Raw genomic sequence first — 27,111 nt, 5'->3', positions numbered from 1 at the left:
GATCTGCAAATTCCATGGGAGGCAAATCAGACACTGTAGGCAGGTGACGCTCAGTGCCCGTACGGTTGGGATACAGATGGAAATCAACCCACTTGCTGTACTGCCATCATACTCTGGCGGTATGGAGGGTGTTTCACGAATGTGTGTGTGTGATCCGCCAGTTGGCAGAGTAGGGGGGTGGCACAGGTCATCTCATTCAGTCAACCCGTGGCACCCGGGTCTGTCCTATGACCTCCTGCCAGCGGGCGTTTGACACTTCACGTGGCCTTAAAGTGCACTTAGCCTGGCGCAAGCGCCGTGGTGACGTCACCGCCATGCTGTGCCGCCGGCGGCGTGCAGCGTGGCGCCCAGCGCGCCGCGCTTGGGGCCCCCTGGCGTGCCGGGGGCCTCCGTGCCGGTCGTGGCGCTCCTGGCGGTAGGGGCCGCGTGCCCCCCCAGGGCTTAATAGCTCGCCGAGTATTTTCCAGGTCGCTGGTATCCCAGAGAAGGTGGCAAGCGACGAGTCGTAGCCACAGACACAGCCCAGACGTGTCGTGGTCGGCGACCGTGATAATATCTGCGCGCCCGGCACACCGCGTCCAGCAGCATGCCTCTCGCTGTGGCTGCTGCTAGTCACGTGTCCCCTACTCGAGTCTACCGGTGACCCAGGACAATATTCGGTGAGAAATGAGCCTCTGGCTACCGCCCGTGGTTGGGGGGGGGGGGATCCGGCTGTGGCCGGAGGCCGCTCGGCACGGCTCGTTTGGACGCTCGGCAATTTGGTGAGAGTTGAACACCCCCCCCCCATCCCCCCCATCCAGCCCTCCCGCCGCCCTCCCGCCGCCGACTTGTGCTGTCTGAGTGGTGGGGTGAGAGGGCGACATGTGAGTGGCAAACTCCTTCAGGCGGCAGGGTTGGGGGGGGGGGGCACGCAGCGGTAACGCTTACGCCCCACAGCAAGAGAGCACCTGGGTTCGGTTCCCGACTCGCACGCTCGCCGTCTTTGTGGAGTTTGTAAGTTCTCCCCCTGTTCGGCATTGGGTGTTCTCTGGTTTCCGCCCTGAGCTAAACCCACACACACACAGGCACAGTGTGTCATTGGTGTTAGCCAAACATCCAAACGTAGCAGGACCCTCCTGAAAAAAAAAACTCTTTGGACTGGTTAAATAAGTGACTCCCTGGCACCCCGCGTCTCTCCGTGTGAATGCTTTGCCCTAGACACGAGTCGTCCCGTGTTGTGCTGGGTTGGCAGTGGCCTCTTCCTTCCACCCGACCGGCCGACCGACCTCCGGCCTCCGTACACTTCTCACTGTGGACTCAGGGCCCTCTCTGTAAACGTTTGCCGTGGATACGCGAGCGCTTGCCCTAGACGCATTGTGCGCCTTGTTGGTGAACCCTGGCGTTTCCCGGCGCGCGTGTGTGCAAGTCCGGCTGTGCCGTTTGGCGGTTGTTTGAGAATGCTGACCGAGCAAAATTGCGGAGATCCACAACGGCCTGACCAGCCCACACCCCCCCCCCTCTTCATTGGGCTTCCTCCTCCCACACGGCCCCCACCCCCACTCCTCACCTTGCCTTCACACCCCCCCCCGGCTGCCTCCTCCTGCGTGAATGGGCACAATTCCCTGTCGCGTCCATATATGTTGAACGCAAACAGGGCTTGAACAAAATTTCACCCGGACTAATCCCTAGAGATGGAACGTCTCCTTCGCGCGGGCGTCCCGTCAGGCGCTTCGATCGACGTTGCACGCGCAGCGACCGCGGCGGTGGCGGGGACGCGTCGTAGATCGGAGGGACGGCGATGCCGTGCGGTCGAGATGAGCTACGGAGTGGCAGCCGCGAAGGTGGAGCAGCTTGTGCACAGGCGCCGGTGGCGGTGGTGGGACGTGGAGTGGACTTAGAAGGTCACACGTCGACTTGCCAAACTGCGGGCTCGAGCGCAAGGAAGGAAGTGATGGCCAAGTGCGGTGACATTGGTCACGATGACCTTTTGACCTTAATTTACACCTGGGGTCCTGCACTGGTTCTCGATAACGGTTATCTCGAAACGAATAATCATCGTTTGGGCCGGCCCCGCAAACAGCCGTGAGGTCACGGGGTCACTCGCTGTGCCGACACTCGCTCAGGGCCAACTTCCCGGCGGTGTTTAAATCACACGGCGGAAATGTACCCCAAAAATGGCGTGGATTTTAACTGACAGTGCAGTCTCACCAGTGTCGACTCCCCCCCCCACTCCCTTCACCCCCCCCCCCCTTGTTAGCCCAGAACCTGGGTTCCCTTGGACCCGTGAGCTCCAGCCTCCGTGCAGTTGCACCGCCTTGCGCGCTCGTCGGCTGCGCCGTTAACCCCGTCGTCACCCGCAGCGGGGTCAGGAATGGGGGTGAGGGGGGGGGTGATTTACGAGTCTGAGGAGGAGCGTCGTCTGAGAGCAGAGCTCGGCTTTGAACCCCCCCCCCCCGTCTAGGCCCCCGTGTGGGCCTGCCGCCGGTCCTGGACAAAAACACAGAGAGGACAGACTTTGAACGAGGAAGGGGGAAAAAAAAAGATTCTTCGATTTTCGCTTTGAACGCGGGGGCGTTCGGCAAAGTGCGTGCGTGCGCCCTTGTGTTGTACTAAAAAAAAAGCCCCGGTATATAGTCGTAGTAGTAATAGTATAAGCTTTGAAAGAAAATAGAAGCCTCATCCAAGTGGCAAAATATTGATTTGGTTTGGATGCTGCAGAGGGGCCATTGATGGGGCTGGAATGGGGCCTTGCCGGGAGAGAGGAAGAGGGGAGAGGGGGATGAGGGGACGTGGAGGACTGGGGAGGGTGGGGTGGGCGGACGGTGGGGGGCTGGGGGTGGCACGGGGAGGGGGGTGGGTGCACGGGAAGGGAGACGTGGAAAGTGGAAAAATGCGAGGAGGGTTTTCAGATTTGACGCCAATCTTGAGATAAATCAGGGCTGTGTGGCCACAGCCTCGTGAAAAGGCCACTTAAGCGCAAAAGTTGGCAAGGCCTCGCTGAAGGACGCCGAGTTTTGGCAGCCGATGGACCTACGACAGCCGGCCGCACTGTACGCATCGGCACCCACTGGACAAAGGCAGAGTTTAGAAGACACTTGTGGGGCATTTCATATTTCATTTTTAAATTCATCGTCATTATCATTACCGAATTCTTTGGATTATAAGACGTATTTCGTCCCCTGAGGTGTGCAGTCTTATAATCTGGTAGGGGCACGTGTGATCAAGGTTTGTGCACCTAACCTGGCACGAGTGCCATGGTGACGTCACCGCCACAGTGGTGAATGGCGGCTGTTGTTGTTGTTGACCAGGTGTGTATCACTTTATTGACACGGGGCACAGGTGTGGGCACAGGTGTGGGCCCAGGTGTGGGCTGCGCCGTGTGATCCAGCGGGGATACGAGTCACAGCACTCCCCTCGGAGCCTCACCTCCACCCACCCTCTCTCAAGATGCGCGTAGTTCGAACCGTTCGGGTTGCTTTGCAACGTGCGAGAGTTCATGCCTCGCGCTGCGGACGAGACAAGCGGCCAGACAGAGCGAGTGCATGACCAATCTCACCCTTAGTCAGAAGGCGTCGAAGAGCAATATGAATAAGCTGTAAAACGGCTAATCTCTGTTGTTTGTGGAAATAACAGGGGTTTGGTTAAGAAGACACTGGCTATGACGGGGGGGCAGCCCGCCCGCGATCTGTCCCCCCGCCTTGCACACCTCGTTTTCCGGCGGGACCCCACAACCCCCCACCACCCCCTCACCTCCCTCCGCTGCGATTCGATGGCTCGTCGCGATTCGCGTCAAGATTGTTTGTTTAACGCGCTGCACGCTCCAGAGGCTCAGAGAGAGTCACCTGCAGGAGTGACCTGCCAGGTCTCGCCTGTGAGCAGCTTCTCTGTTGTCTCCGCTGCACCGTGCCCCGCATGGTCCGTTCCACGGTCCATCTCGTGGTCCGTGTCACGGTCCGTTCCCCGGTCCGTCTCGTCCGGTCTCTCATCTCGCCATCGCCACCGCGGAACTGGCTCTCGAAGTCTCCAATACTCGACTTGCGGATATCGCGAACGCACGAAGCGATTTTGGGTAAATTCTATAAATCGTCGCGTGCCTGGGATTAAACCACCAGCAATGTTAAACAGTTCTCACGTGTATTGCTTTCCACGAGTACAGACACAAGTGTTTAGGAAGAAATACACGAAGAGCTGTCACGTTCTTGTTCGCCGTCGTGAAAGTTCTTGTCACGCTTGGGCGGTTGTCCCTCATGCGGATCAGCCATCCGTGTCTCCCCGCATGGCTTATTGATCCATCAGTGTCAGCGCCCGCATCGTCGTCGTCATCATTGTCATCAATCCACTGCTGGATGAAGGCCTCGAGAGCCGATGCCATCGCGCCCCGTCTCTTGCACGGACTTCCCCTCGGACGCGTTGCATTCCTCGGCTTGCCGCTCCGTTATTCATCTCGACCGTCGTCCGTCATCGCTTCTGGCGACGTGTCCTGCCAAAGGCCATGCCACATTTATCCACAGTGTGGACAATGTCACTCGCCCGCGTGCGTTCTCTAACGCACGCGTTCCTCTTCCCTGTCTCGCGGTGTAATTCAAAGCGCGCTTCTCTGCGTGCTTTTCACTTTTTGGTTCCACGTTCCGCGCGAATGCCCGTGTGTCAGAGCGGGGCATTAAGACGGCGCTGATTGGCATCTCCCGCCGTGGGTAGTGCCCTCACTCGTCTGAGCAAGCGTTGAGGGCGCAGCGAGAACTTCAAAGCGGATCGCGTCCACGATAAAAAAAGAAAAAGCACGTCGAGTGAAAACGCGGCTGTCTTGCTTTTTTTGTCGTTGGCGTTTTCTCGGTGGGCGACGGTCTGATGAACGCCGGTTTTGTGCCGGAGGGGAGATCGTGACAAACTGACAGATTCCGCCCGCCCCCGACCCGCCTGCCGTGCCAGCGCGGTTCGGAGCGTGGGCAAACGTGAGCGGCCCGTCGCCGCCACCGCCGGAAAAGGAGGAGGAGGGGCGGCTCCACCACCTGCTCGTCCCACGCGCCGCTGTCTCCCTCTGCCGCGCGCACACACGCCGTCGCGTCGAACCGAGCCGGGCGCTCCGTAGGCCGGGCGCTCCGTGCCGTCGCAGCCGTGGCCGCCGCACGCCCGTCCGGGAGATCTTTAATTGCTCGTGACGGCAAGCGTGAAGATTGGCCTACGGAAAACAAACTGGGAGTTTAGCCGGCTCGGTGGTAGTACATTCATATGCAGTCGAGAAATATTTTGGGGCGTTTTTTTGTTGTTGTTGCAGATTTTTATTTAACCCAAATAAACTTGGGTTTTACCTGTAAATGGGACATAGAGCAAAGAGACGGACAGACAAACAGAAATACATTTAGGTTTGACAGAAAGACAGCCACATGAGATAAACACAACCATTGAGGACTTACAAACGAATACAAAATCAGACACGTGGCAAATCTGAGAGGCGGAGAGACGCGCGGGTGGACAAGTTCAGGGTGCGGGGTGCGGGATACGTGCGTGGATGCAGGGTGTGTGTGTGTGATGCGTGCGTGTGTGCTGTGTGCAGGGTGCATGCGGGGTGCATGTGTGCGGGATGTGTGCGTGGGTGCAGGGTGTGTGTGTGTGTGTGATGCGGGGTGCGTGTGTGCTGCGTGCGTGTGTGCAGGGTGCATGCAGGGTGCGTGTGTGTGCGGGATGCGTGCGTGGGTGCAGGGTGTATGTGTGTGTGATGCGGGGTGCGTGCGTGGGTGCAGGGTGTGTGTGTGTGTGATGCGGGGTGCGTGTGTGCTGCGTGCGTGTGTGCAGGGTGCATGCGGGGTGCGTGTGTGTGCGGGATGCGTGCGTGGGTGCAGGGTGTGTGTGTGTGTGATGCGGGGTGCGTGTGTGCAGGGTGCATGCGGGGTGCGTGCGTGTGGCGTGCGTGCGTCGCCATGCGCTCAGGGTACCGCTCACATGGCTCCACAGTTGGACTCGTTCCAGGAGTCGGGTCCCGCATGCCCAGGGCTCCGTGGTGCATTTGCTACAATCCCATTACTCTTACTCAGTGTGACCCCGTGTAGAGGCGATGTCCATGATTGTATTCCAAACACATTCGAATGTTCTTTTTAGACCGTTGTTAGGCTCGTGAGCGCGACAGGAGCACGCACGGCAGTGCGGGTCGAGCGAGGATCCCTCCAGTCCGCTGCGGGGCTCCGCATCGTTTTGGGAATTTGTCGTTTTTTTTTCTGTTCCCGTAACCGGTTCGGAAATTCCTTTTTTTTGTGTCGCCACAATTTTTACGGAGTTTAACACGCAGTAGGCTTTCACGGCCAATAGCATCCATAATACAGGTTAGATCATGTAAATATATAAATGTGTCGTTAAACCCGCCACAACCACACACAGCCGATTAGTAAGGTTTGTCACGTAAACAGTTCAGCACACCGGGGTGTTGGTGAGCCAAGCTCGACGTTTCGCCAGTAATTACAACCAGCTTCATCAGGTGTGCTGTACTAGTAACAAATTGGTATGTTCTATTTACGTGACAAACCTTACTAATTGTCTGTGTTAGGTGGTGGCGAGTTTAACGACACATTTATAAATGTACGCAATCTAACCCAGAAAAAAACTGTGTTATTAATTTTTACAGAGTCCGTCGTCTCTGTAACGAAAGAGATCGTCCCCGCCCCAACCCCCCCTCCCCCCCCACGTGCGGCACGCGCCCTGCCAAACTGCTGCGGGGCAACAGATGGCACGCAGACCACGGAGTCGCTCGCGATGAGGGACAGCGGCGACGACGGCGGCGGCGGCGACAGAGCGGGGCAGAGGCTGACGGCCCGTTTGGGCGGCGTGCCCGCCGGCGGGCTGCTCGCCAGCCCTCGCCGGCGGCGCTGCCGCGTTTGTCGGTAACCGTCAAACAAACCCCCGACGGCGACACAAAGGGCGCCGTGTGCAGCGCCGTTTGATCTCCCCGCTCCGTCCCGTCCCCACGCGGGGCCCCCCCTGCCCCCCCGACGACGCGTCGTGGACAAGATAATTTTACGCGCCGTGCCCCCAAGCCGCGGTGTCCCCGCTGCCGGCAATCATGAAAGCCGAAACTCCGGCACCGCGGCCCATCGCTTTCCGCCGGCCCGGCCCGGGAACAAGCGCGCGCTGTCGCACGTAACCGGATAGCGGGGTGAGGCCTGGCTCCGGGTTGGGATTCTCGGCGCGGACAGGCAAGACAGCGCCGGCTTTTGTGTCGCGCCGCCGCCGCCGCTATCGTTCCCGGGCGACTGCGGCCGGCCGGTGCTCTCCGCCTTGTAGCGGCATCAAAGCCCAGCGCCGGAAGGCGATAGCCGGTGCGCTGGCGGCCGCTCGCCAGGATCGGCGGGCGCGACGGCGCGCGAGGACTTGGCCGCTCACCGGCGGGTGCGGCGTTCCGTGGGCGCGGGGAGAGTTAGCCGGGTGGGTGGTTGGGGCGCCGGGACGCGACGGTATCAATGGCGCGCGTTATTCGGCGGAGCCGTCGGGAAGCCCCCTGCCCGCCGGACCTCCGCCCTGCGGCTCCCTGCCCCCTGAGTCCGGGGTTAAGACTTCCCCGCATCTCCCTCCTCTCTGGCCATGGCCGCCTCTCTCTTGCGACTCGTGCGAGCCCGGCTCGCGCTCGCGAGTGAGACTCTACCCTCGTCCCTCGAGTTCTCCCCTCTGGTTGAGCAACTTGCGAGTCTGTCCGTGCGGAGCGTCGTCCTCAGCCCCGCGGCACGGCCGCCTCCTCCCTGCGCCTCTCGCTCCCTGCCGTCCGACTGGAGAAAACACAGACCCGACGTAAGCTTCAGCTTCTTCAATTGGTGCGGTCTCTTTGAGATGCCGTTATACTCTTTTATTTACAGCTCCTTGGTCAATCCGCTGCCGGATGAAAACTTTCCTAATGCCGTGTCATTAGCGAATGCCGGTTGGCCATACTTCTCCGTGCTGGTCAGTACGGTTGATGAAGATGGCGGGGAAGGGGGGTCGGGCAGGGGGCAGGACCGGTTCAGGCATCGCTCGCCACCGATGTTAGCCGTGGCCGGCAACTTTAACGAAGATCGCCGCGGTGACGGTGACGGTTGAAGGCCGCGTTTCTACCAAGCGGCCCTCGCCAACACCGCGCGACGCGGGCCTCTAAACCCGGCGTTTTATTGCAACGGTTAAAAATAAATCAAACGAAACTCGCAAATGTGTGAATGCAAATAATAAATCCTTGGAGTTTTCCGATGCGTTGCGCCGGTGCTCGTGTTAACCGCGCCGCACATTTGCACTGCGGTCGAGTGGCTCTCTGTGCTGGAGGCTCAAGTTGGCTTCTTATCCAAACCAGATCCTTAGTATATGTGCTGCTGGAGCTAGTACTATCCAAACTAGATCCTGAGTACACGTACTGCCGAAGCAAGTACTATCCGAACCAGATTCTGAGTGTATGTACTGCCGGAGCAAGTACTATCCGAACCAGATCCTTGTAATATGTACTGCCGGAGCAAATACCAAACCAGATCCGTTTAACACGTAGGCTTTCGCGACCAATATCATCCATAATAGAGGTAATCATCCATATGCGATCTAACCCAAAAAAACACCAGATCATTAGAATATGTGCTGCCAGAGCAAATACTATCCAAACCAGATCCTTACGGCTTGGCCCACTCACGCGCTGGGTCTGGCTTGCGTTGCTGCCGCTTGTTGTTGTTGCAGAGGATTAAATCCGGCAGGCCACCCCGGTTAATACTGCGTCGTTTTAAACGAGTCAGGCCATTGTGTGCCTGCGTCATGGTCCAAATTTTTCCAAGTAAAAAAAAAATCTCAAATATTGACTCCCGGCCTTGGTTAACAATGAGTGGTGTATGTCTTAACCGGTCTCGGGCCTCCGTTTGTTCGACTCGGCTTTAAACATCCCTGTCACACCATACGGTTGACCTGTATTCTTGTACAGGGAAATTTTGTTTTCATGTCCATACGGCGTACATCCGTTTCAATATGGGCAAAGTTATTTTATTTTTTTGTCTATTTATTTGTGTTTCTCTCCTGTGATGGATGAACGTTGAGATTTACAAGGGCGCGGGATGCCCAATAAGGTTTGCATTGGTCTGTAATAAGGTGATAAGGTTGACAGGTTTGCTTAAATGAGTGCTGGGTGCGCTGTGCAAGTATTAGTGCTGGGAAAACAAAGGTGGTCGGGCATGGTGCTGGCCACACCACCCCCCTCAGGTGGTGTGTTGGGACTTCACGAGTGCTCGCTGCCAGCAACCGTGTTGGATACACGGGGTGGGGGGGGGGCTGTGTCCCTCGTGTACCTTCAGCCAAGTCGGAGAGTGTCAACCCAGTGCACAAACTAGGCGAGGCGCAGGGTCCGCCTTGGTAGCAGCAGGCCTCGCTGCGTGGCGTTTACAACGGCGGTACGCCCACACGTCGGGGTCGGGGTCGCGCAGGGAGACGCCGTTGAAGACGACCTCTGGGCCCTGTCGCCCGCTGTCTCGGCAGCTGCTGATTGGTACCCGCATCTCATCCTGGAGCTTCACAGCTCTCTCAAAATTGATTAATCTGACCATGTCTGTATCCACGTTGTCTGGCAGGTGTCTCGGGGATCAGTCGGGCTGGCAGATGGGCCGATAGGTGGGCTGGCAGCGGAGCCTTCTAGCAGATGAGAAGCCCCCGTGTCCTGCCACACAGATCCGCGTCTCTCGATCCTCTGAATCCGTCTGACCGCGTCTGCGTTGTCGTCCGGCAGGTGTCCCGGGGGCCGACGGGCCGGCGGGCGCGCTGGCGGACGGCCTGCGCCACCTGGAGGGCGTGGTGGAGGACCGCGTGCGGGAGCGGGCGCGGGCCCGCCGGCACACGGCCAGCGAGGACTACAACGTGGAGGTGCTGCTGGCGGTGGACGACTCGGTGGTGCGCTTCCACGGCAAGGAGCACGTGCAGAACTACCTGCTCACGCTCATGAACATCGTGAGTCCCTCTCCCGCCGCGCCATCGCCGCGTTGCGCTTGAGCCACGGTGCCCCTCCCTCCCTCCCACCCTCTCTGTGTTTCTTCGCGTGAGGTTTTCGCAGCCGCTTGCGCCGCGTGCCGCGCACTGTCTCCTCTCGGGCTTGCGCCACGCACCGCTCGCGGGCGTCGACTCCCCTCCGCTCCCTCCGTATTCGACTCCTGAAGATGCCCGCGGTAGTGCGCGGAGAAAGCTTGCGAGGAGGACTGCTCAACGCGCAGCCTGGCTTGGAAACCCCGCACTTTTGGACGTGGTTCCGCTCCCTTTGCCAGCGGCGCATTCTTCTGATGCGTACGCCACGGCTGGCAACACGCCTTGTGGCTGAAACGGCTCGATCTGGAACTCCAAACTTGGATTTCGAGCGGTCTACGAAACCGCATGTGTCTCTACGATTCCCTTCTTCTTAACCCCATTCCACATCCCAATCCCTCATCTCTTAGAACCCAGGCAGGTGCCTCAGCGGTAGAGCGAGTTCATATCCTTGTTTGGGTTTAAGCTATATATCAAAAAAAATGTTTATATATTTTTTAGACCAGGTAAGGCCCACTGAGCTGTATAGCTCTTTCTCAGAAGCAGCCTGGCTATCAAAAACGATAGCTCAACGAAGTGGCTCATCATCACGATGAAATTTGTAGCAGCCAAATACTCCAAACGCCACGTTGGTCTAAATGTGGAGGGGTAAACCGGAGGACCCAGAGAAAAATTCACGCAACCACGGGGAGAGAGACACGCAAACTGCGGGATTGAATCCACGACTTCCTGTATACTTAGCGAGGTAGTTAACATAAAGCGAGTACCGCTTCGTGTCGAATTCAGCTGTCCGATGGATTGACTCGCCCCCACCCCCTCCCCCACCGCCATAGAAATGTGGAATTTCCACCTCTGCTCTCTTTCCCGCACCTTCACTGTGAACCTGGTGCTGCCCCCCCCACCCACCCCCTCCGGGAGCAAGCATGCCGCCAGCCCCGGACACGCACCCCCCCCCCCCACTCCTGCCGTGCTCACTAATGAGGTCCTAGAGTTTCAAACAACACCGGCGTTGTTTGCAAATGAGCGCGATTCCAGCGGGATTCCAGAGTGCGTCCCAGAAAGAGCGGAAATCGTTTGTGTTGCTGCTTCGAATTTGTTGAGGCATGATGGATGCCACCTGAGATGGAAAGTGTCTCGGAGGGGGCGAGCGATCCCCGGTGTACCCCCTTGATGATTCGTGTGGAAACCCCAACAGGATATTATCATAGTCCCCTTCGGACCCCCCCCCCCTCGCCACCCCCACCCTTCCCCCATCGACTCCCCGCACCCCCCAATTATGTTCCAATTGTGTTGCCGGCATCGCGTTGCGAGACGAAGACATTCCCGTTTGGGGTCTTGCAGCCAGCAGTGCATCACCCTGTGCCAGAGAACTATGCTGGAAGGTGACGTCGCAAAACTACTTGTGAGGTCACTTCAATGAGGACTTTTTTTTTTAATTCACTTTCGGGGGCCACACGTTTCATATGCCCCGCAGAGAGTGTTAACATCTCACCACGGTGGCTATGAGATGTTAACTACCTTGCCTGGTATACAGGAGGTCGTGGGTTCGATCCCGACCCTGACGCCTGCTGCTGTATATTTGGAGTTTGCGTGTCTCTCTTCCCGTGCTCTTGTGGATTTTTTTCTGGATCCTCCGGTTTTTCCCTCCACATTCAGAATCAACATCACGTGTTTAGAGTACTTGGCTGCTAGAAATTTCCACGTGATGAGCCACTTCGTTGAGCTATCATTTGTGGCCAAGTCGCTTCGGAAAAAGAGTTGTATGGCTCAGTAGGCCTTACCTGGTAAAATAAAAAAGAGTTGAATAGTTTTATAGAAATGGGCGAGAAGGTGGACTGGGCTGAGAGCGTAGACTCGCCTCATCCAGTCTCACGTTTATTTTGTTTAACCGGCGAGATATTGAGAGACGACAATTCGTCATTCGTAAGAGTGAGCTGCGCGTCTGAAACCCGGGATGCTGATCCCAGGATCTGCGAGCTCTTAGGAGTCCCCGCCGCGTCATCTCCTGGGTAAATTAACTTAGGCCATTGTGGTTTGGTGGTGGAAAAATTAAAATGCTTTGCCACTGGCTCAGGAGGAGGTTTTCACTCGCCCAGCTGGAGCGGTTGTAAATTGCTGCCGCGCCGAGACCTGAGCCGTTACAATTGTAATCGTGACAACAACAATAATCATATTAATTTATCCAGGGAAGTCTCGGTGAGTTTCACGTACGGACGTTTGTGTGCGTGCGTGTGCATCGTGTACGTTCTCTAATGCACATCCCCAACTCCCCCCTCCCATTGCCCCAGATAATCGCGAGCCGCCCCCCGAGCGCGCGCACGTGTTCATGTCTGCGCGTGCACAGCGCGTGTGTGCGTGTGCGTGTGCGCGCGTGTGTGCGTGCGTGTGTGCGTGTGTGCTCACCGCCGCGTGTTCGTTCGTGCCTGTGCGCGTGCGTGCGCCTGCACTTTTGTTTTGGTTAACGAATCATTTGAGAGGAGCCCGCAGCACTGCACTCACATCTTCATCGTCGTCATCATCATCATCGTTGCCGTCATCGTCATCATCGTTGCCGTCATCGTCATCGCCGTCATCGTCATCATCATTGCCGTCGTCGTCATCATCGTCATCATCATCGTCGTCGACGCATTCCAGAGGCCTCCTTGTCGGAGCAGCTGAGTTTCCATCTCCGTCCCCGCAACTCGGTCCCTCTCTCTCCTCTCCCTCCCTCCTCTCCCCTCTCTCCCTGAAACAAAGAGCTAGAGAGACAGAACTTTAAATATGGGCAGGTAAGAGCCTAAATTGGCAGTGGGGGGAGTGGCGGCTCGGTGGTTAGCACACTGCACTTTGCTCCCGGTTTCCCGAGTTAGATTCCCAAGCCGTGCCTCACATCCGTGGCGAGCGACAGCCGAACCGGCGTGTTGCTGCACCCCAGAGGTCGCAAACGGGTTTTGATTCCTTACCCGTACCCGTACCCGGCCGCACCAGGGTCGAAAATGGGTACCCGTTCCCTACCCGTACCCTACCCGTACCCTACCCGTACCCTACCCGTACCCTACCCGAAATGAGTGACAAACAGTTACTCACCAGTGACTCACGGCCTACCCGTACCCGTACCCGGCCGGGTACGGGTAGCCAGGTATCAGGTAGGGTACGGGTATCGGGTACCCGGTTGCGACCTCTGCTGCACCCCCTTCGCCAACACGTGCCGACCAGCGTCGTGAAGTACGGCCAAGACAACCACCGTAACCCTCGGAGCGTGCGGGGAGAGGCTTTCATCTAGCAGCAGATTGACTAAGGTCCTGTCAATTGTGACTATGACTCTGCACACCACCTCGTAGGTGGGGGAGGTGGGGGGGGCGGCAGGGAATCCGTTGGGACTTGAGAGTTTGGGATTGTGTTGGCTTGCGGCCGAGTTCTGGGTTCACATCCCGAGTTGGCTGCGATCGGAGGTCAGAGGGCAGCGTTGTGGCTGCCTGCGGCGAGCTGTGGGAGTGATGCTGGTGGGGGGGGGGGGCGGTTTAGCGCGCTGCGCTACGAACCTGACGACCCGGGTTCGCGATTATCTGAAACGGTCCTGGGCCTCCCCTAGGTCGACTCAGCCTCAAATGAGCACCCGGTGCGGTGTGTAAACATCGTCACTAGGGAGGCAAAAGTGGCCGGGCAGGGTGCTGGCCACCCACCCCCTCGTGTGCCGTGCCGGCCTTCATCGGTGCTACTCGCTAACAGCGCCTGTTAAGGCGAAACGGCGGGGTATCTTTGTACATTCACAGGACAGTGGAGTGTTTGTGCTGCTCTTGGTTCTGTTTGTGGTTTTCTAGGTCCCGTTCTATTTCCGTCCTTGTTTGTCCAGGGCACTTGTTTTGCCGCCCAGTGCTGCACGTCCAAAAAGTAAACAGCAGATTCTTTAATTTGTCCTATCTTCAAAAATAGCTCCTTTGTGTAAATAGAGGCTTTCAGAGTCTGCCTGTGGCGGGCGGTTACCAGCGCTGAGCAGAGCCAGCAGAATACGGGGCTAGGGGGGCTAGGGGGGCTCACGTGGGCTGGGGGGGCTGACGCGGGCTGGAGGGGCACTCAGGCATTGGCATGGTACATTTTGTTCTGGCAGAAAGTTGGGGTGGTCCTGAAATGCCACGCTTTTTAAACAGGGTCCCCCCCCCCCCTACATTAACTTAAAGACATTCACTGTATTTCCTCTGCTAATGATCAGTCAAATACAGTACCCGATGTTCTGGCCCTCAAGGTGAGCGGTGGGGCTGGGGAGGAAATCGCCCCCCCCCCCTTCAACCCCCTCCCCTCCCCCCATCGCTGGACTTTGGGGGGTTGCCCCCCCCCCCGCCTCGCTGCCTTTGCACGGGTGTCCAAAACGTCTCGTGCCCTTGCGCTCGTTCGCCGGTCACCCCGGCGATCCCTGGGAGAACCGGTCCTGGGCCTACCCTCGGTCGACTCGGCCTCAAATGATTGTCTGGTGCCGTGCATAAAACATCGCCACTGGGGAGACAAAGGCGGTCGGGCGAGGTTGCTGGCCACACACCCCCCCCATCGTGTACTGTGCCGGCCTCGCTAACAGCACTTGCCCCAAAAGCCTGTTAAGGCTGTAAGGGGAATATTTGTCTTGGTCTTGTCCTCGTCTGCCTGTGTATGTGTGCGTCCGTGTCTCGGAGTGCCTGGCACAGCCTCGGTGGTGACGTCATCTCCATTCGGTGCAAGCTGCCTGCTAAGTGCTCCGCTGTGGTACCGCACGCTCTTAGGAGCAGCTTCTGTGCATTGACGAGCGGCGCAGCGTCATCCCCGACAAACACACACTTCCACTGCAGCTCTTAAGGTTTATCCAACCGTTACCGTTCACGCGTGGGGGTGGGGGCGGTGGTGAAGTACGGTCGTCACGCTGCGGAGGGGGGGCGGCGTGGTGGTGCTGAACGGACACACATTTGGTAACGACGCGCGGTTGCGTGCGCGGCCGGAATGCGGTGTGCGTTCCGTGGCACGGAGTCCTCTCAGCCGCTCCGACTCGGGCGCCGGCCAGAGATGCGCGGCGCGGCCGTGTCCGTTGCCTGTTTACCGGACGATTGTGAAACTTAGGAAAAATTCTGACCTTGGAATCTCCAGATGAGTTGCGTTTCGGCAGGCGCAGTGGAATGTGGCGTGCGTGTCTGTGCGTCTGTGCGCGCGCTCGCGTGTTTGTGCGCACATGTGCGCGATTGTGCGCGTGCGTGTGTGCGCGTGTCGTGGCGCAGCGGTCAGAGCGTTGCCCTTCGAACCGGCCGAGACGAGTTCGATTCCCGCTCACGGTCAACATCGGCGGAGAATATCCGAAGCAGCCTTACGAGTACCTGGTTCGGTACGTGAACATCACCGCTGTGGAGACAAAGGTGGCCGGGCATGGTGCTCACCAAACACCCATTCGTGTGCCATGCCGGCTTTTATAGGTGCTCGCTAAAAGCACTTGCCCCAACAGTCTGTTATGGCTGTACGGGGGATCTTTGTGTTGGCTCTATGCGTGTGTAGCCAGGCATGTGTGTGTGTGCGCGTATGTGTGTGTGCGCGCATGTTTTACTTTTCGAAGGCAATTTGCCCAGGACTCACAGACAGCACTAAATCGAATGCTGCCTCTCGCAAACATCCCACGGACCAGCGCTAATAGCGTTCCCGAATTCCTGCGAGCAATTTAAACTCCCATTCCGCCGTCACGGCAATTGTTTCCGATGTCCAACAAAGAGGGAAAAATGGGTGAATGCAAATAAACGTGTGTAAAATTTACATTTAAACACAAAAAATGTTTTTACTTGGTAAAAAATATATATAAAAACCCAGTGTGTGATGGCGGTCTGGCCTCACGTCGATGTGTAGAGATCCGTGTGAGTGCGCTTCATTGCGATAATCTAACGAGAGTCGCTTATAAACTACTGAAGCATTTTTTATTTTATTTTACTAGGTAAGGCCCCACTGAGCTGTATAGCTCTTTTTCAGAAGCGACTTGGCCGTCACAAATGATAACTCAACGTAAGTGGCTTATCCCAAGGAATTTTATAGCAGCAAAAACTCTAAACGCGTGATGTTGATTCTAAATGTGGGGGGAAAACCCGGGGGATCCGGGAGAAAAATCCACCCGATCACGGGGAGAGAGAGACACGCAAACTCCAAATATACAGCAGCAGGCGTCAGGGTAAGGATCGAACCCCCGACCTCCTGCGTACCAGGCAAGGTAGTTAACATCTCGACCACTTCACCCAGGGGAGGCACGCTGGAGGATGCTGCTGCTGCGGAGGGACGTGTTTGGCCAGCGACATTTACGTTCATTACATGTTTTCTTTGCTGTGGTAGAAAACGAGAGACACCCGGAGGAAAAAAACTAAAACCCAACGCTGGACAGGATGGGGGAGAAACGTGCAAACTCCACGCAGAAAGGTGCCTGTATCAGGATGAGAACCCAGGCGCTTGTTGCTGCGAGGGGCACGGTGCCTCCCCATGGAGGGAGCCGCGCTCTGCCTTCAAGATGGAATAACTGTCTTGAGAGGCTTCCCAGACCCAAGACCGGCAGCTTGGGCCCTGCCCCGACTCAAGTTTCCTGGCATTTTTCTATAAACGCCCATTAAACATTTTACTGCAAAATTCCCGCCAAAAAATGCGGTATCATTAGCTGGGGGGGGGGGCACGGGTCCTTCTGGTTTTCTGTGGCAGGCCTCCATGGGCCAGCCCCACGTTTCCGTAGCGACACCTCCTTCAAAAATGTTATCTTTGCGTTTTTCTCTGCAAGTAGAATTTTTAAAAATTCCTCCGTCGAAAGGTTGCATGGGAAGTATCCAACGGGGGGGGGGGCAGGAAGGTTACGAATTCAGTGGGGGGGAGGGGGTGGGGGGGGGGCCAGTGCTCCCAGTTTTTCCACATCGCTGCACAACTAGCAAAGGGGCTAAGGCCTGAGAAGAAGGGTATTGAGGGCAAGTCGAGACCTGGGGCCGACCCGTGTGCGATTCGTCACGATCGTACTTTGGGGGAAGGTTTCAAGTGTGGGTGCGAAGGTCGGGCACTGTCAGATTTTACCACAAAATATTGGTCTCGCCATTTTTTCCCCTTCCGCCATATTCGACGTAAACTGCCTTCACGCCGACAGACACAAGCCCCAAGCACACGTCAGATGAAATTCCCTCGCGTGGCGGTGTCCAGAAACTCCTGCTGGAGCCCCGCAGGCAGAACGGCGTCCAACTCGTGCCCTGCTGTGACCTGTAGCGCGCGTTAGCGACGACGACTTTCTACTCGGGGAAGCCCAGCGGAGTCTTCGGGCCTCCTTCCCTGGGGGGGGGGGGGGTTCCCTGCTGCATCGGGAAGCATTGGCCAATTCCTTTTTTTACGATAATACAGTAAATATAAATCGTTAAACCCGGCACCAACCGACACAGCCAATTAGTAAGGTTTGTCACTTAATTATAGCATGTCAACGGTCGTTACGAGTACAGCAATTCGTTACTGGTGCTGCTGTACTAGTAACGAATTGGCACGTTCTGTTTACGTGACAAAACTTACTAATTGGCCGTGACGGTTGGTGCCGGGTTTAACGACACGCATTTATATATTTACGCGATCTTACCCAACAAAAACCTCTAATGGTTGCGAAAGCCTGCTACGCGTTAAACGTCTTTAACGCGTTAAACGTCTTTAACGAGTTTGGCCTCGCGCGAGAGAGGGCACCGGCGTGCACGGAGAACACCTCAGCACACGCACGAGGGGACAACGCCCAGAGCGCCACACTCGCTGTGCCATCTCCTGGCAGCCTCGCAGCTTTTGAGAGTTTTACCGATCCCTCCGTGATCCACCAACCCTTCACCTCCACGCCCAGCAGCGACACCACTGGGGAGGAACTCCCCCCCCCCCCCCCCACTGGCCTCTGCCGATGAGACTGAGCTTCACGCAACTGTGAGTGAATGGGGGATGGCTTTGTGAAGGGCTTCGTCCACCAGCTGATAGATGGTAGCTCCTTACGACGACGGCGACGATGGCGATCAGAAAACATCATTGTGTTTGATGCCCGTGTGGTGAAGGCATCAGTATTCATGTTGATGGGCGGTGTTCATGTTGATCGTCGTGAAGGGATCGGTATTGGTGCTGATCGTCAGACCGATTACTCGATACCAGTCTGCCGCTCCTCCCCCACCTGGCGATCGGCTCGCAGCCTCACAAACCGCGGAGTCTCGCGTCGCCACTCGCACAACGTTCCCCGCTTGTCGCTGTCAACTGGCACTGCCCAACGCCACCATCACCGCCACCGCCACCACCGACACCACCGCCGCGTTGTGGTTCTGTGCGCCAGTAGCGGCGCGCTGCGTTGCGCGAGGAGGTGGCGTGTGTGTGGTGGTGGGGGGTGGCGATGTGTTCCCTTGTGGGGTCACCGTGACCCCATTGCTGCAACGTGCACGGACCCGTCATTTTGTGTCCGTACGTGTTCCGTGTGCGAGGGGTCCATGTGCGACCCCTCCAACCGCTGGAGGCGCTGCATTCGCCCCGAGGTCAATTCTCGAATCGAATCGTCACTCCTATGCATTGCCACTTTTGCCGTTTTTGTAGCCCGGTGAGCGAGCGGGTGAGTGAGTGAACGAGTGAATGAGCGGGTGAGCGGGTGAGCAGGTGAGCAGGTGAGTGAATGAGCGGGTGAGCAGGTGAGTGAACGAGCGGGTGAGCAGGTGAGTGAATGAGCGGGTGAGCAGGTGAGTGAATGAGCGGGTGAGCAGGTGAGTGAATGAGCGGGTGAGCAGGTGAGTGAATGAGCGGGTGAGCAGGTGAGTGAATGAGCGGGTGAGTGAGTGAACGAGTGAATGAACGGGTTGGCGGGTGAGTGGGCGAGTGGGACCCGTGACGAGCTCCGTGTGCGACCGTGCGTCCGCAGGTGAACGAGATCTACCACGACGAATCGCTGGGGGCGCACATCAACGTCGTGCTCGTCAGGATGGTGATGCTGGGCTACCGGCAGGTAAGGCGCCGCACACCCTCGTTGTCGTCGTCACAATTGGTCATATTGTCGTCATCATCCTCCTCATGTAATGTTCATCAACAGCAGCAACAGCAGCATCGGCTATGACAATCAGCAGCTACGTAATCATCTCATCACACTGTCGTCATATACATAACATTGCACGGTGTAATGGCCTTTTGCTAAGGGAATGGATATATACGGGGGCAATCCCAGCCCTGAACTCGCCCGGTATCTTGAGGACACACCAGGCGATAGACACCAAGTTGACGTTTGTAAACACGTTGGCCCTGCGCGTACGTCACCTGACTTCCCGGACGCGCGGCAAATGAGGCCTTCCCTCCCCGGGGACACGGCGAGGACGGGCGCGGAACGTCCACGCTGCCGCGTGGCGCCCCCCCTATACGCACGGCCGCCCATCCTGACTGTCCACCCCCCCCCCCCCAATCTTCATCGTCCCCCGTGCAGTCGATCAGCCTGATCGAGCGCGGCAACCCGGCGCGGAGCCTGGAGCAGGTGTGCCGCTGGGCGTATGGGCAGCAGCGTGCGGACGTGGAGCACGCCGAGCACCACGACCACGCCATCTTCCTCACCCGCCAGGACTTCGGTCCGGCAGGTATGCAAGGTAAGGTATCATTCTCAGTCCGGTACCGCTGCAGCGCAAAGCACCGTGCAACCACGACAATGCCACCGCCCTCCCCTGCGGGGCCTCTCGCTCGGGCTCCGTGCCCTCCTCTTCCTCCGCCATACTCCTGGCCAACCTCGGCTTTGCCAGGGCCGACCGTCGCTCGCCGATGGGGCGCCGCGCGGTGTCGCGGCCCGCGGCGGCGTGCTTCCCAACCGGGGGGGGCAGAAGCCGAGCGTCGTTCGCGGCTGGGACCAGCAAGCCGGCCGTCAAGCCTCTGGGAGCGGCGACGAAGGGCGGGGGGAGGGGACGGGGGGGACGGGGGACGGGGGACGGGGGGGGGGGGGGACGGGGGGGCGGGGGGGGGGGACAGGGGCGCGGAGCGGCACCACCCGGTCACCTAGCCGCTGGCACGAGCGATGATGCAAGCAGCTCCGCGCATTGGGTGGCGTCGCTCGTAAAATCGGATCCCGCCGCGCCGGGCGTGGGAGCCGCGGCGCCGCCGTGAGGGTGGAGCCTGAGGGGGAGGGGGGGCCGGGGAAGGGGGAAGAGTCCCGAGTGGCCGAGGGGCTCGGAGGGCCCGGGTCCCGTCGCGGCCGTCGTCCGTTTGAGGAGGTGCGCTGCTCCAACGCCGTGCCGCAGCCTGGGATTGCGTAACCGCAGCGTGCCAAACCCCGCCGCCGATTGGCTTGTCACGATCGGTGGTCATGGTTCGATTCGAAAATCGATTACATTTTCAATTATCGTTTGTACCATCTCGTTTTAGTGCCATCCGCCCCGTGTGTGTGGTGCGTCTCGCTGGTGCCTGAATGAGCGTGCCGCACGATCTGTCTGTCTGTGCGAGTGCTCCCCATGTCCATCTCCCTCGTGCACGAGTGTCGCCTTTGTATCATCTGTTTCCTAAGTAATTTGTATTTAATTTTGCATATGGTTTGCATATATGGATACAAAACAATTCTCGAATCGAATTGCGACTCTGGAAGGATTGATTCTCGCAGCGCGAGTCGTTGGCACGTGAGAATCGACTTTCTCGACGGCCAGACACTCATATTCTTAGGTTTTTTCGGTAAAGTGGCGGTGGCGGGAAGGGCGACGCCCTTCACGTTGGAAGTTCACGCGCAGAACGTCACCAGTGATACGCCGCAGGGTTATAACCCGTCCCTCGGGCTTTTACGATGAATTTCCCATGTCCGCTGCTTCTTTCTCACGGCCCCGTTCTGCAGCAAGCGTGCCCTCTCCGCTGCTCTCCGCTACACAGTGCTTTGCTTCAAATTAACACCGCACGATATTTCAAACGTCAATCCTCCCGTCCCACTAACAGATTTAACAGCGCAGCCATCTCCCCGTCGGCCGCTGTGCTCCCCGTACTCTGGCTTTGGGAAAAGTGGAAAAGCAAAATTTAAACGTCTCGGCGTGCAGCCACCTTGCCATTCCCCTGCAGGACAAGGGCCTCCCGTCTCCGTGCGGGTCACGGGGGTCAATTGACCGTTCTCACCAAACAAACGGGCTACACGTTACCGAACCTCGGTCCAAAAATGTTACCGGCCAGGAGGCTCGGTGGCAGAGCGAGCGGCTCGCAATCGGAAGGTTGCGAGTTCAACCCCTGGTTGGCGGCCGGACGAGAGACCGATGATATTAGTGTGGAGAAGTCGACGGTGGTCGTCCTATGCGTTGAATCGCCCCCGCCATAGGAATGTGGAATTCCCACCACTGGCCCACGAGCAGCGGCTGAAGGCTCATCGCTGCGAGTGAGCGCTGGGTAGCACCGGTGTTCCGAGGGCGGAAACCCTTCCTGTTCTCCGTTGCTTCCCAGCCACGTTAAGCAGCAGACACGGGCCCAGCCGGCACCCACGGCCCGCGGGACCGAGCCGGGAGCTACCGCCCTCGGCGGGCGGGGGGTGGCCCGTCCCTTTAACTCGACGCACACGGCTCCTCTAGCCACTGCACGGTGCTGGAATGAGAATGCTGCCTTTGGGCTGTCTATGCCCCCCCCCCATACCCCGCCCCCCCCCGTGTTTTCGTCGCCCTGTGGATCTCATTTCGCCTTCACCCGAACGCTCGCCCAACCCCAACCGCGTGATCCGCGGGTCTTCTGTGCACACTCCCTCCGCCGCTCCCTCCTTTCTCCCCCAATCCGCGCATGTTCAAGTGCCGCCCCTGGTGCTGTCGACGAATGTTTTGTTGATGCGATGCAATCGCCGCTACTGGAAGTGAGAACGGTTTGGGCGAATGCGGTGCGGCTTCGTGAACGCGGACGCGCCGGGTCCGGTTCGGATATCGCTCACCACCGCCGTTGACCGTGACCGGGAATTGAACCCAGGTGGCCCGGGTACGTGGTATAGTGCGCTAACCGCTGCGCCACCACTCCACCTCCATGTAATAGCAATGCCCTCTGAACCAAGGAAACGCCTGCATTGGGAACGTTTGGCCAATTCCTGTATCGATCGTTTGGCTTGCGATGAATTTCCGCGCGGAACTCCCCCGCGGATCGTCGCGCACCGCCGTGTGCGAGAGAGCGGCCGCAACCGCTTGTGACGACGGCGCTTGCACAGAATCTGTCCGCCTTCACGTCGGTGGGCGGACTTGCGCTCTTCCCTGCGCTCGTCATCAAAACAAAACAGTTCCGACGTTACCGCGACGTTGTCCTTTATAACACGTAGGCTTGCGCGACCAATATCATCCATGATACAAGTGTTTTTTTGGGCTAGATCGCGTAAATATATAAATGTGTCGTTAAACCCGCCACCAACCGACACAGCCAATTACTAAGGTTTGTGCCACGTAAACAGAACATTCCAATTCGTTACTAGTACAGCACACCGGTTTGTTGGAGAGCCAAGCCACAACATTTACAATCTGAGAACGACGTTTCGCCAGTAATTACAACCGGCGTCATCAGGCGACAGCCGTGGCCTAGGCCGAGACTGTGAGCTTGTGGCGCCGCTTGCGAACGCGGTTCAATCGTCGCCACGCTCGGCGTGCGTCGCCACGCCCGGCAGCGCCCGTGCGCGATGCCCACGTCCCGGCCGCAAACGCCGGGCGATCGCGATGATGGTCGGAGCAGAGGCCGAGACGTTGAAATTTAGACGCGCGCCGAAAAACGCCGCGCGATTGAAAACGCCGGGCGAGGGCCTCACCGGGCGGGAGCCAGAGGCGTCGTCCCCCGTCCCGAATCTGTATTTTATTAATTGTACGATCGGTGCCGGCGTTAGGAAAACAGATCGGAGCAATAAAATAGATTGAGGCTTTCCAGTCCCCCTTCCTGAGACTCGGGGAATTCTCACAGGGCGCGCTCACGCGGCCGGCTTTGGCCGTGGATCACACCGCACGTGGCGCGACCGAGACGAGTTATTGCAAAAATGCGGGGGCCGTCAAAACACCGGCAAGCCCGCCCGCCTGCCTGCCCCGTGTCTGACCAAAAATGGCAATCGATCGTAGAGGAAAAACCATAACGAGTGTCGCTTTACGAGTGCCGTCCCGTGTGCCTTGGTGGCTCAGGGGTTGGTCCAAGCGGTCGGAAACGCGAGCCGGGCCGGTGGTGGCGGTGGCGATGCGACCCACTGGAGGTGTTTGAGTAACCGGTTCACTCCGCCGAATATAGAGGTTCAATAACTCGACCAATCGGACGACACGTAAACAGTTTGGGGGGCCCAGTGTCTCGCCTAGCGTCGTCGTCTTCGTCGCCCGCCCCGTCTCGCCAGGGCGTGGCGGCTTTCAGGGGTCTTCCCACCTTCGGGATGCATGACGTGGGGGCGGGCCACCATTTTTACAGGGCACGAACAATCGATGATTTCCAATCGACTTAATCGTGTGCACACCGTCCAGGGCTCGACGCCACCGCAACAACCCCGACCACCAGAGGGGTCCTCATTGGGCCCCGGCGCATGCGCCGTGGCTTCCCCCGACCCCATGTGCCGTGCCGATGAGTCGCCCCGTTTCGCAACCCGGCGGCCGTCAGTGCGGTGGGGGTTCGCAAAGGGGCCCTGGTCACCTTACGTTCACAGCCTCGGCCAGTGGCGCAATATCCACATCCCACACACTCTCCCACATCCTCCATCCCTCGCATCCCTGTCCACCATTCATTCCCTCCCATCTCTCATCTCACACACACACACCCCCACTCCTCTCTGTCATCACAAACATCTCTCTCCCTTTCCCTCGTATCCCTCGACTCTCCCGCCTTCCTTCCCAATCTCTACTCCCCCTCTGCGCGTTTCTCCCCGCATCGCTTCCCCCGTGTCTCACACTCACGCCGGTTACTCCGCACACCCATCCCACCCTCCCAGGCTACGCTCCGGTCACGGGGATGTGCCACGCCCTGCGGAGCTGCACGTTGAACCACGAGGATGGCTTCTCCTCCGCCTTCGTGGTGGCGCACGAGACCGGCCACGTGTGAGTGCCGCCCGCCACCTGTCCCGCCACGCGTGTGCTGGACCTGCCACATGCGTGTGATGTGTAACCATCACGTGTGTGTGTGTCAGACCTGACATCTGTATTAGATCCGCGACATGGGTTAGACCTGATTTAGTGAGTGAAATTTTGGGTGAGTAATTAGTGAGTGGTACGTGAGGGAGCAAGTTGCTCGGTGAGTGGGTGAGTGGATAGGTGAATGAATAAATGAGTGGTTGATTGAGTGTTTGATTAAGTGGGTCGATGGGTGAATGAATGAGTGGGTGAATGTGTGAGTGATGGATTAAGTGATTCGGCCTCCCCTAGGTCGACTCAGCCTCAAATGAGTACCTGGTGCTGTGTGTAAACACCATCACTGGGGAGACAAAGGCAGCCGGGGGTGGTGCTGCCCACTGTCCATTGTGTCTCTCGCCGGCCTCCATTGGTGCTCGCGAACAGCACTTGCCCCAACAGTCTGTTAAGGCTGTATGGGGGATCTTTGTCTTCGCAAAAGCGAGTAAGTAAATGCGAACGAGTGGCTCTCACGTACTCCAGCCAGCTTTATTGCCCCCCACGGTCGGCAAATTTGCACAGCTGTGGCCACAGTGGGTGCACACACACACGCACATGCACGCACGCACGGACGGACACACACGAACGCAATGATTCTCCAACCCCGAGCAACCGGCGTGGCGATTGACAGTGGCGCTACGCACGCTGCGGACGTGCGCGTACGCACGCGCACGTCCGCGTGTGCGTGCGTACGCGGACGTGCGCGTGTGAGCTCACCAGGGTGCGTGTGCGCGTCTCTGTTCATGCTCGTGGAGGAGCGGTGGGGCGGCCGTTTTCGCGTCGCGCTACGAACCCGGCGACCGGTAGTTCGATTCCCGGCCATGGCTAACATCTCTGGCGAGTGATATCTGAACCAGGTCCTAGGCTATCGCTTAGGTTGACTCGGCCTTTAATCAGTACCTGGCACAGTGCGTAAGCGTCAGCCTGGGGGAGACAAAGGTGACCGGGTGCAGTGCTGGCCACACCACCCCCTCGTGCACCGTGGTCGCCAGCAGCCCGTGACAGGCGACGTGGAGGTTCTTTGTCGTTATTTATTCATGCTCGTGCACATGCTTGTTTGCGCGCGCGCGTATGCCCATTGTATGCTTTTGCACATGCGTACGCTGACGCCCCGGCCACGTGTGTGCGTGTTCGTGTGTGTTTGTGCGTGTGCGTGCGTGTGCGTGCGTGCGTGTCCGTGTCCGTGAGTGTGCAGGCTGGGCATGGAGCACGACGGGCAGGGGAACCGCTGTGGGGACGAGACCAGCATGGGCAGCATCATGGCGCCGCTGGTGCAGGCCGCGTTCCACCGCTACCACTGGTCGCGCTGCAGCCGGCAGGAGCTCGCGCGATGCCTGCAGTACGACGCACACAGTCACGCACGCACACGTACACAAGCACTCATGTTGGCGCACACACACACGTGTACGTTGCGTACTCATGTCCCCGTGTTCCTGTGTCCCTGTACCCCCGTGCCCCTGTCTCCGCGTGGTCACCCCCCCCACCCCTCCCCCCTCGACGCAGCTCGTACGACTGCCTGCTGGACGACCCCTTTGAGCATGACTGGCCGACGATGCCCGAGCTGCCCGGGATCAACTACTCCATGGACGAGCAGTGCCGCTTCGACTTCGGCGTGGGATACAAGATGTGCACGGCCGTGCGTACAGCGCTCACACACACGCAGTCACACACTCTCACCTGCAACCCATGCTCGCGCCACTGCCCGCAGAGAGCGGTGCACCACGTCGTGCCAATGCTGTGCATGGCCGTGTGCACGGCTTGTTAGAGCAGTCCTCGCCCCTGGCCCAATTCTCCGTGCCCCTGCGGTGGAGCGGCCGATCCCTGCGGTGGAGCGGCCGACCCCTGCGGTGGAGCGGCCGATCCCTGCGGTGGAGCGGCTGACCACTTTGGTGGAGCGGCTGACCCCTGCGATGGAGCGGTTGACCCCTGTGGTGGAGCGGTTGACCACTTTGGTGGAGCAGCTGACCCCGGTCCAAGAGTAGAACATTCCACTGGGCCCTGTTGACCGAACGCCGTGGGGGTATCGCGAGCCTCATTGCAACAATGTGCGTGTTAAATTAGTTCTGCTACACGTGCAAACCGCGACCTCGCGTTAAGTCGCTGTAACGCGCCGATAATGCGAAGGTATTTGCAGCGTTGGAAAAATTCCCTAATTATTATTTGCTGTTTTTAGACATCCTTTCCGAAAGCCATTATTATTTTGAAAAAAAAGCGTTGTGTCAGCAATGTATTTAGCTTCGTTTCGTTTTTTCCAGGACACTTTGTTAAATGTGGTCTTAGAAGTCGGGCAGCTCCAGATCCCCGTGACCACCCCGTGATTTTATCAGTATGGGGGTCCTCGCAATTATGATAATAATAAAATGTGTATGGTGATCCGTTTATAGATACCTCATTGAAATTGGCAGTAGGAATGAGTTTTGAATTTTAAAAGCTCAGATTTGTAAGGAAAGTTTTGGTGTCGAGATTTTCTGATCATTTACTTTGTTATGGTTTAGAGTTATGAGTCTTGGGGCCCAGAAAAGTGACTATTTGCCAAGTAAGACTGCTTTGAGGGATTCACAAATATCCACGTGGTCCACCAAAACCGTTGCTGCCACGGTGTTGGATCGCAGACCCTCACCACCACCTCCGCCCTGCTCAAATTGATCTTTGGGGGCCCACTCTTGTGCCGGTGACACCGCCGTGCCGAGCGGCGGTCCGTGGTGGCGGCGGGCACCAGGCGGTGCTCCGCAGCCCTCTGGGACCTTCACACGATTTTTTCCCGTTTCGTTTATTTTCGTTCTTTCCGCATTTTCCGCTCGGCCGCAGTTCCGGACGTTCGACCCCTGCAAGCAGCTGTGGTGCAGCCACCCCGACAACCCCTACTTCTGCAAGACGAAGAAGGGGCCTCCGCTCGACGGCACGGAGTGCGCGCCGGGCAAGGTGCGGTCGCGTGCAGGGGGGGGGGCGGGGGGGCGGGGAGGGTCGCCCCTCGGCCGGACACTGTCGTTGGTCGTCGTCACCCGTCGGTCATCGTCACCGTCGGGACCGCAGCATCATCGTCACCGTCATTGTCACCGTCACTACCCTCACCACCCCCGCGGTGTGCTGCTGCTGGGTGCCCTCTCCGTGT

General features: G+C 58.2%; 1 protein-coding gene across 2 annotated transcripts in view; it reads left to right on the top strand.

Annotated features, from left to right (window-relative positions):
- Nucleotides 1–27,111, top strand: part of LOC144732064 (A disintegrin and metalloproteinase with thrombospondin motifs 3-like) — a 77,351-nt gene that overhangs the window by 39,850 nt on the left and 10,390 nt on the right. For both annotated transcript variants that reach the window (XM_078613297.1, XM_078613296.1), the window contains exons 4-10: nucleotides 9,686–9,903; nucleotides 18,830–18,913; nucleotides 19,382–19,538; nucleotides 23,825–23,930; nucleotides 25,195–25,338; nucleotides 25,503–25,635; nucleotides 26,808–26,921. In XM_078613297.1, the coding sequence (XP_078469423.1) occupies nucleotides 9,686–9,903; nucleotides 18,830–18,913; nucleotides 19,382–19,538; nucleotides 23,825–23,930; nucleotides 25,195–25,338; nucleotides 25,503–25,635; nucleotides 26,808–26,921 (956 nt within the window). The remainder of the gene's footprint in view (nucleotides 1–9,685; nucleotides 9,904–18,829; nucleotides 18,914–19,381; nucleotides 19,539–23,824; nucleotides 23,931–25,194; nucleotides 25,339–25,502; nucleotides 25,636–26,807; nucleotides 26,922–27,111) is intronic.

The sequence above is a fragment of the Lampetra planeri genome, chromosome 41, assembly GCF_965212315.1.
Source record: "Lampetra planeri chromosome 41, kcLamPlan1.2.h2, whole genome shotgun sequence".
Taxonomy (NCBI): Eukaryota; Metazoa; Chordata; class Hyperoartia; order Petromyzontiformes; family Petromyzontidae; genus Lampetra; species Lampetra planeri.
This window is presented reverse-complemented; position numbering and strand designations above follow the sequence as displayed.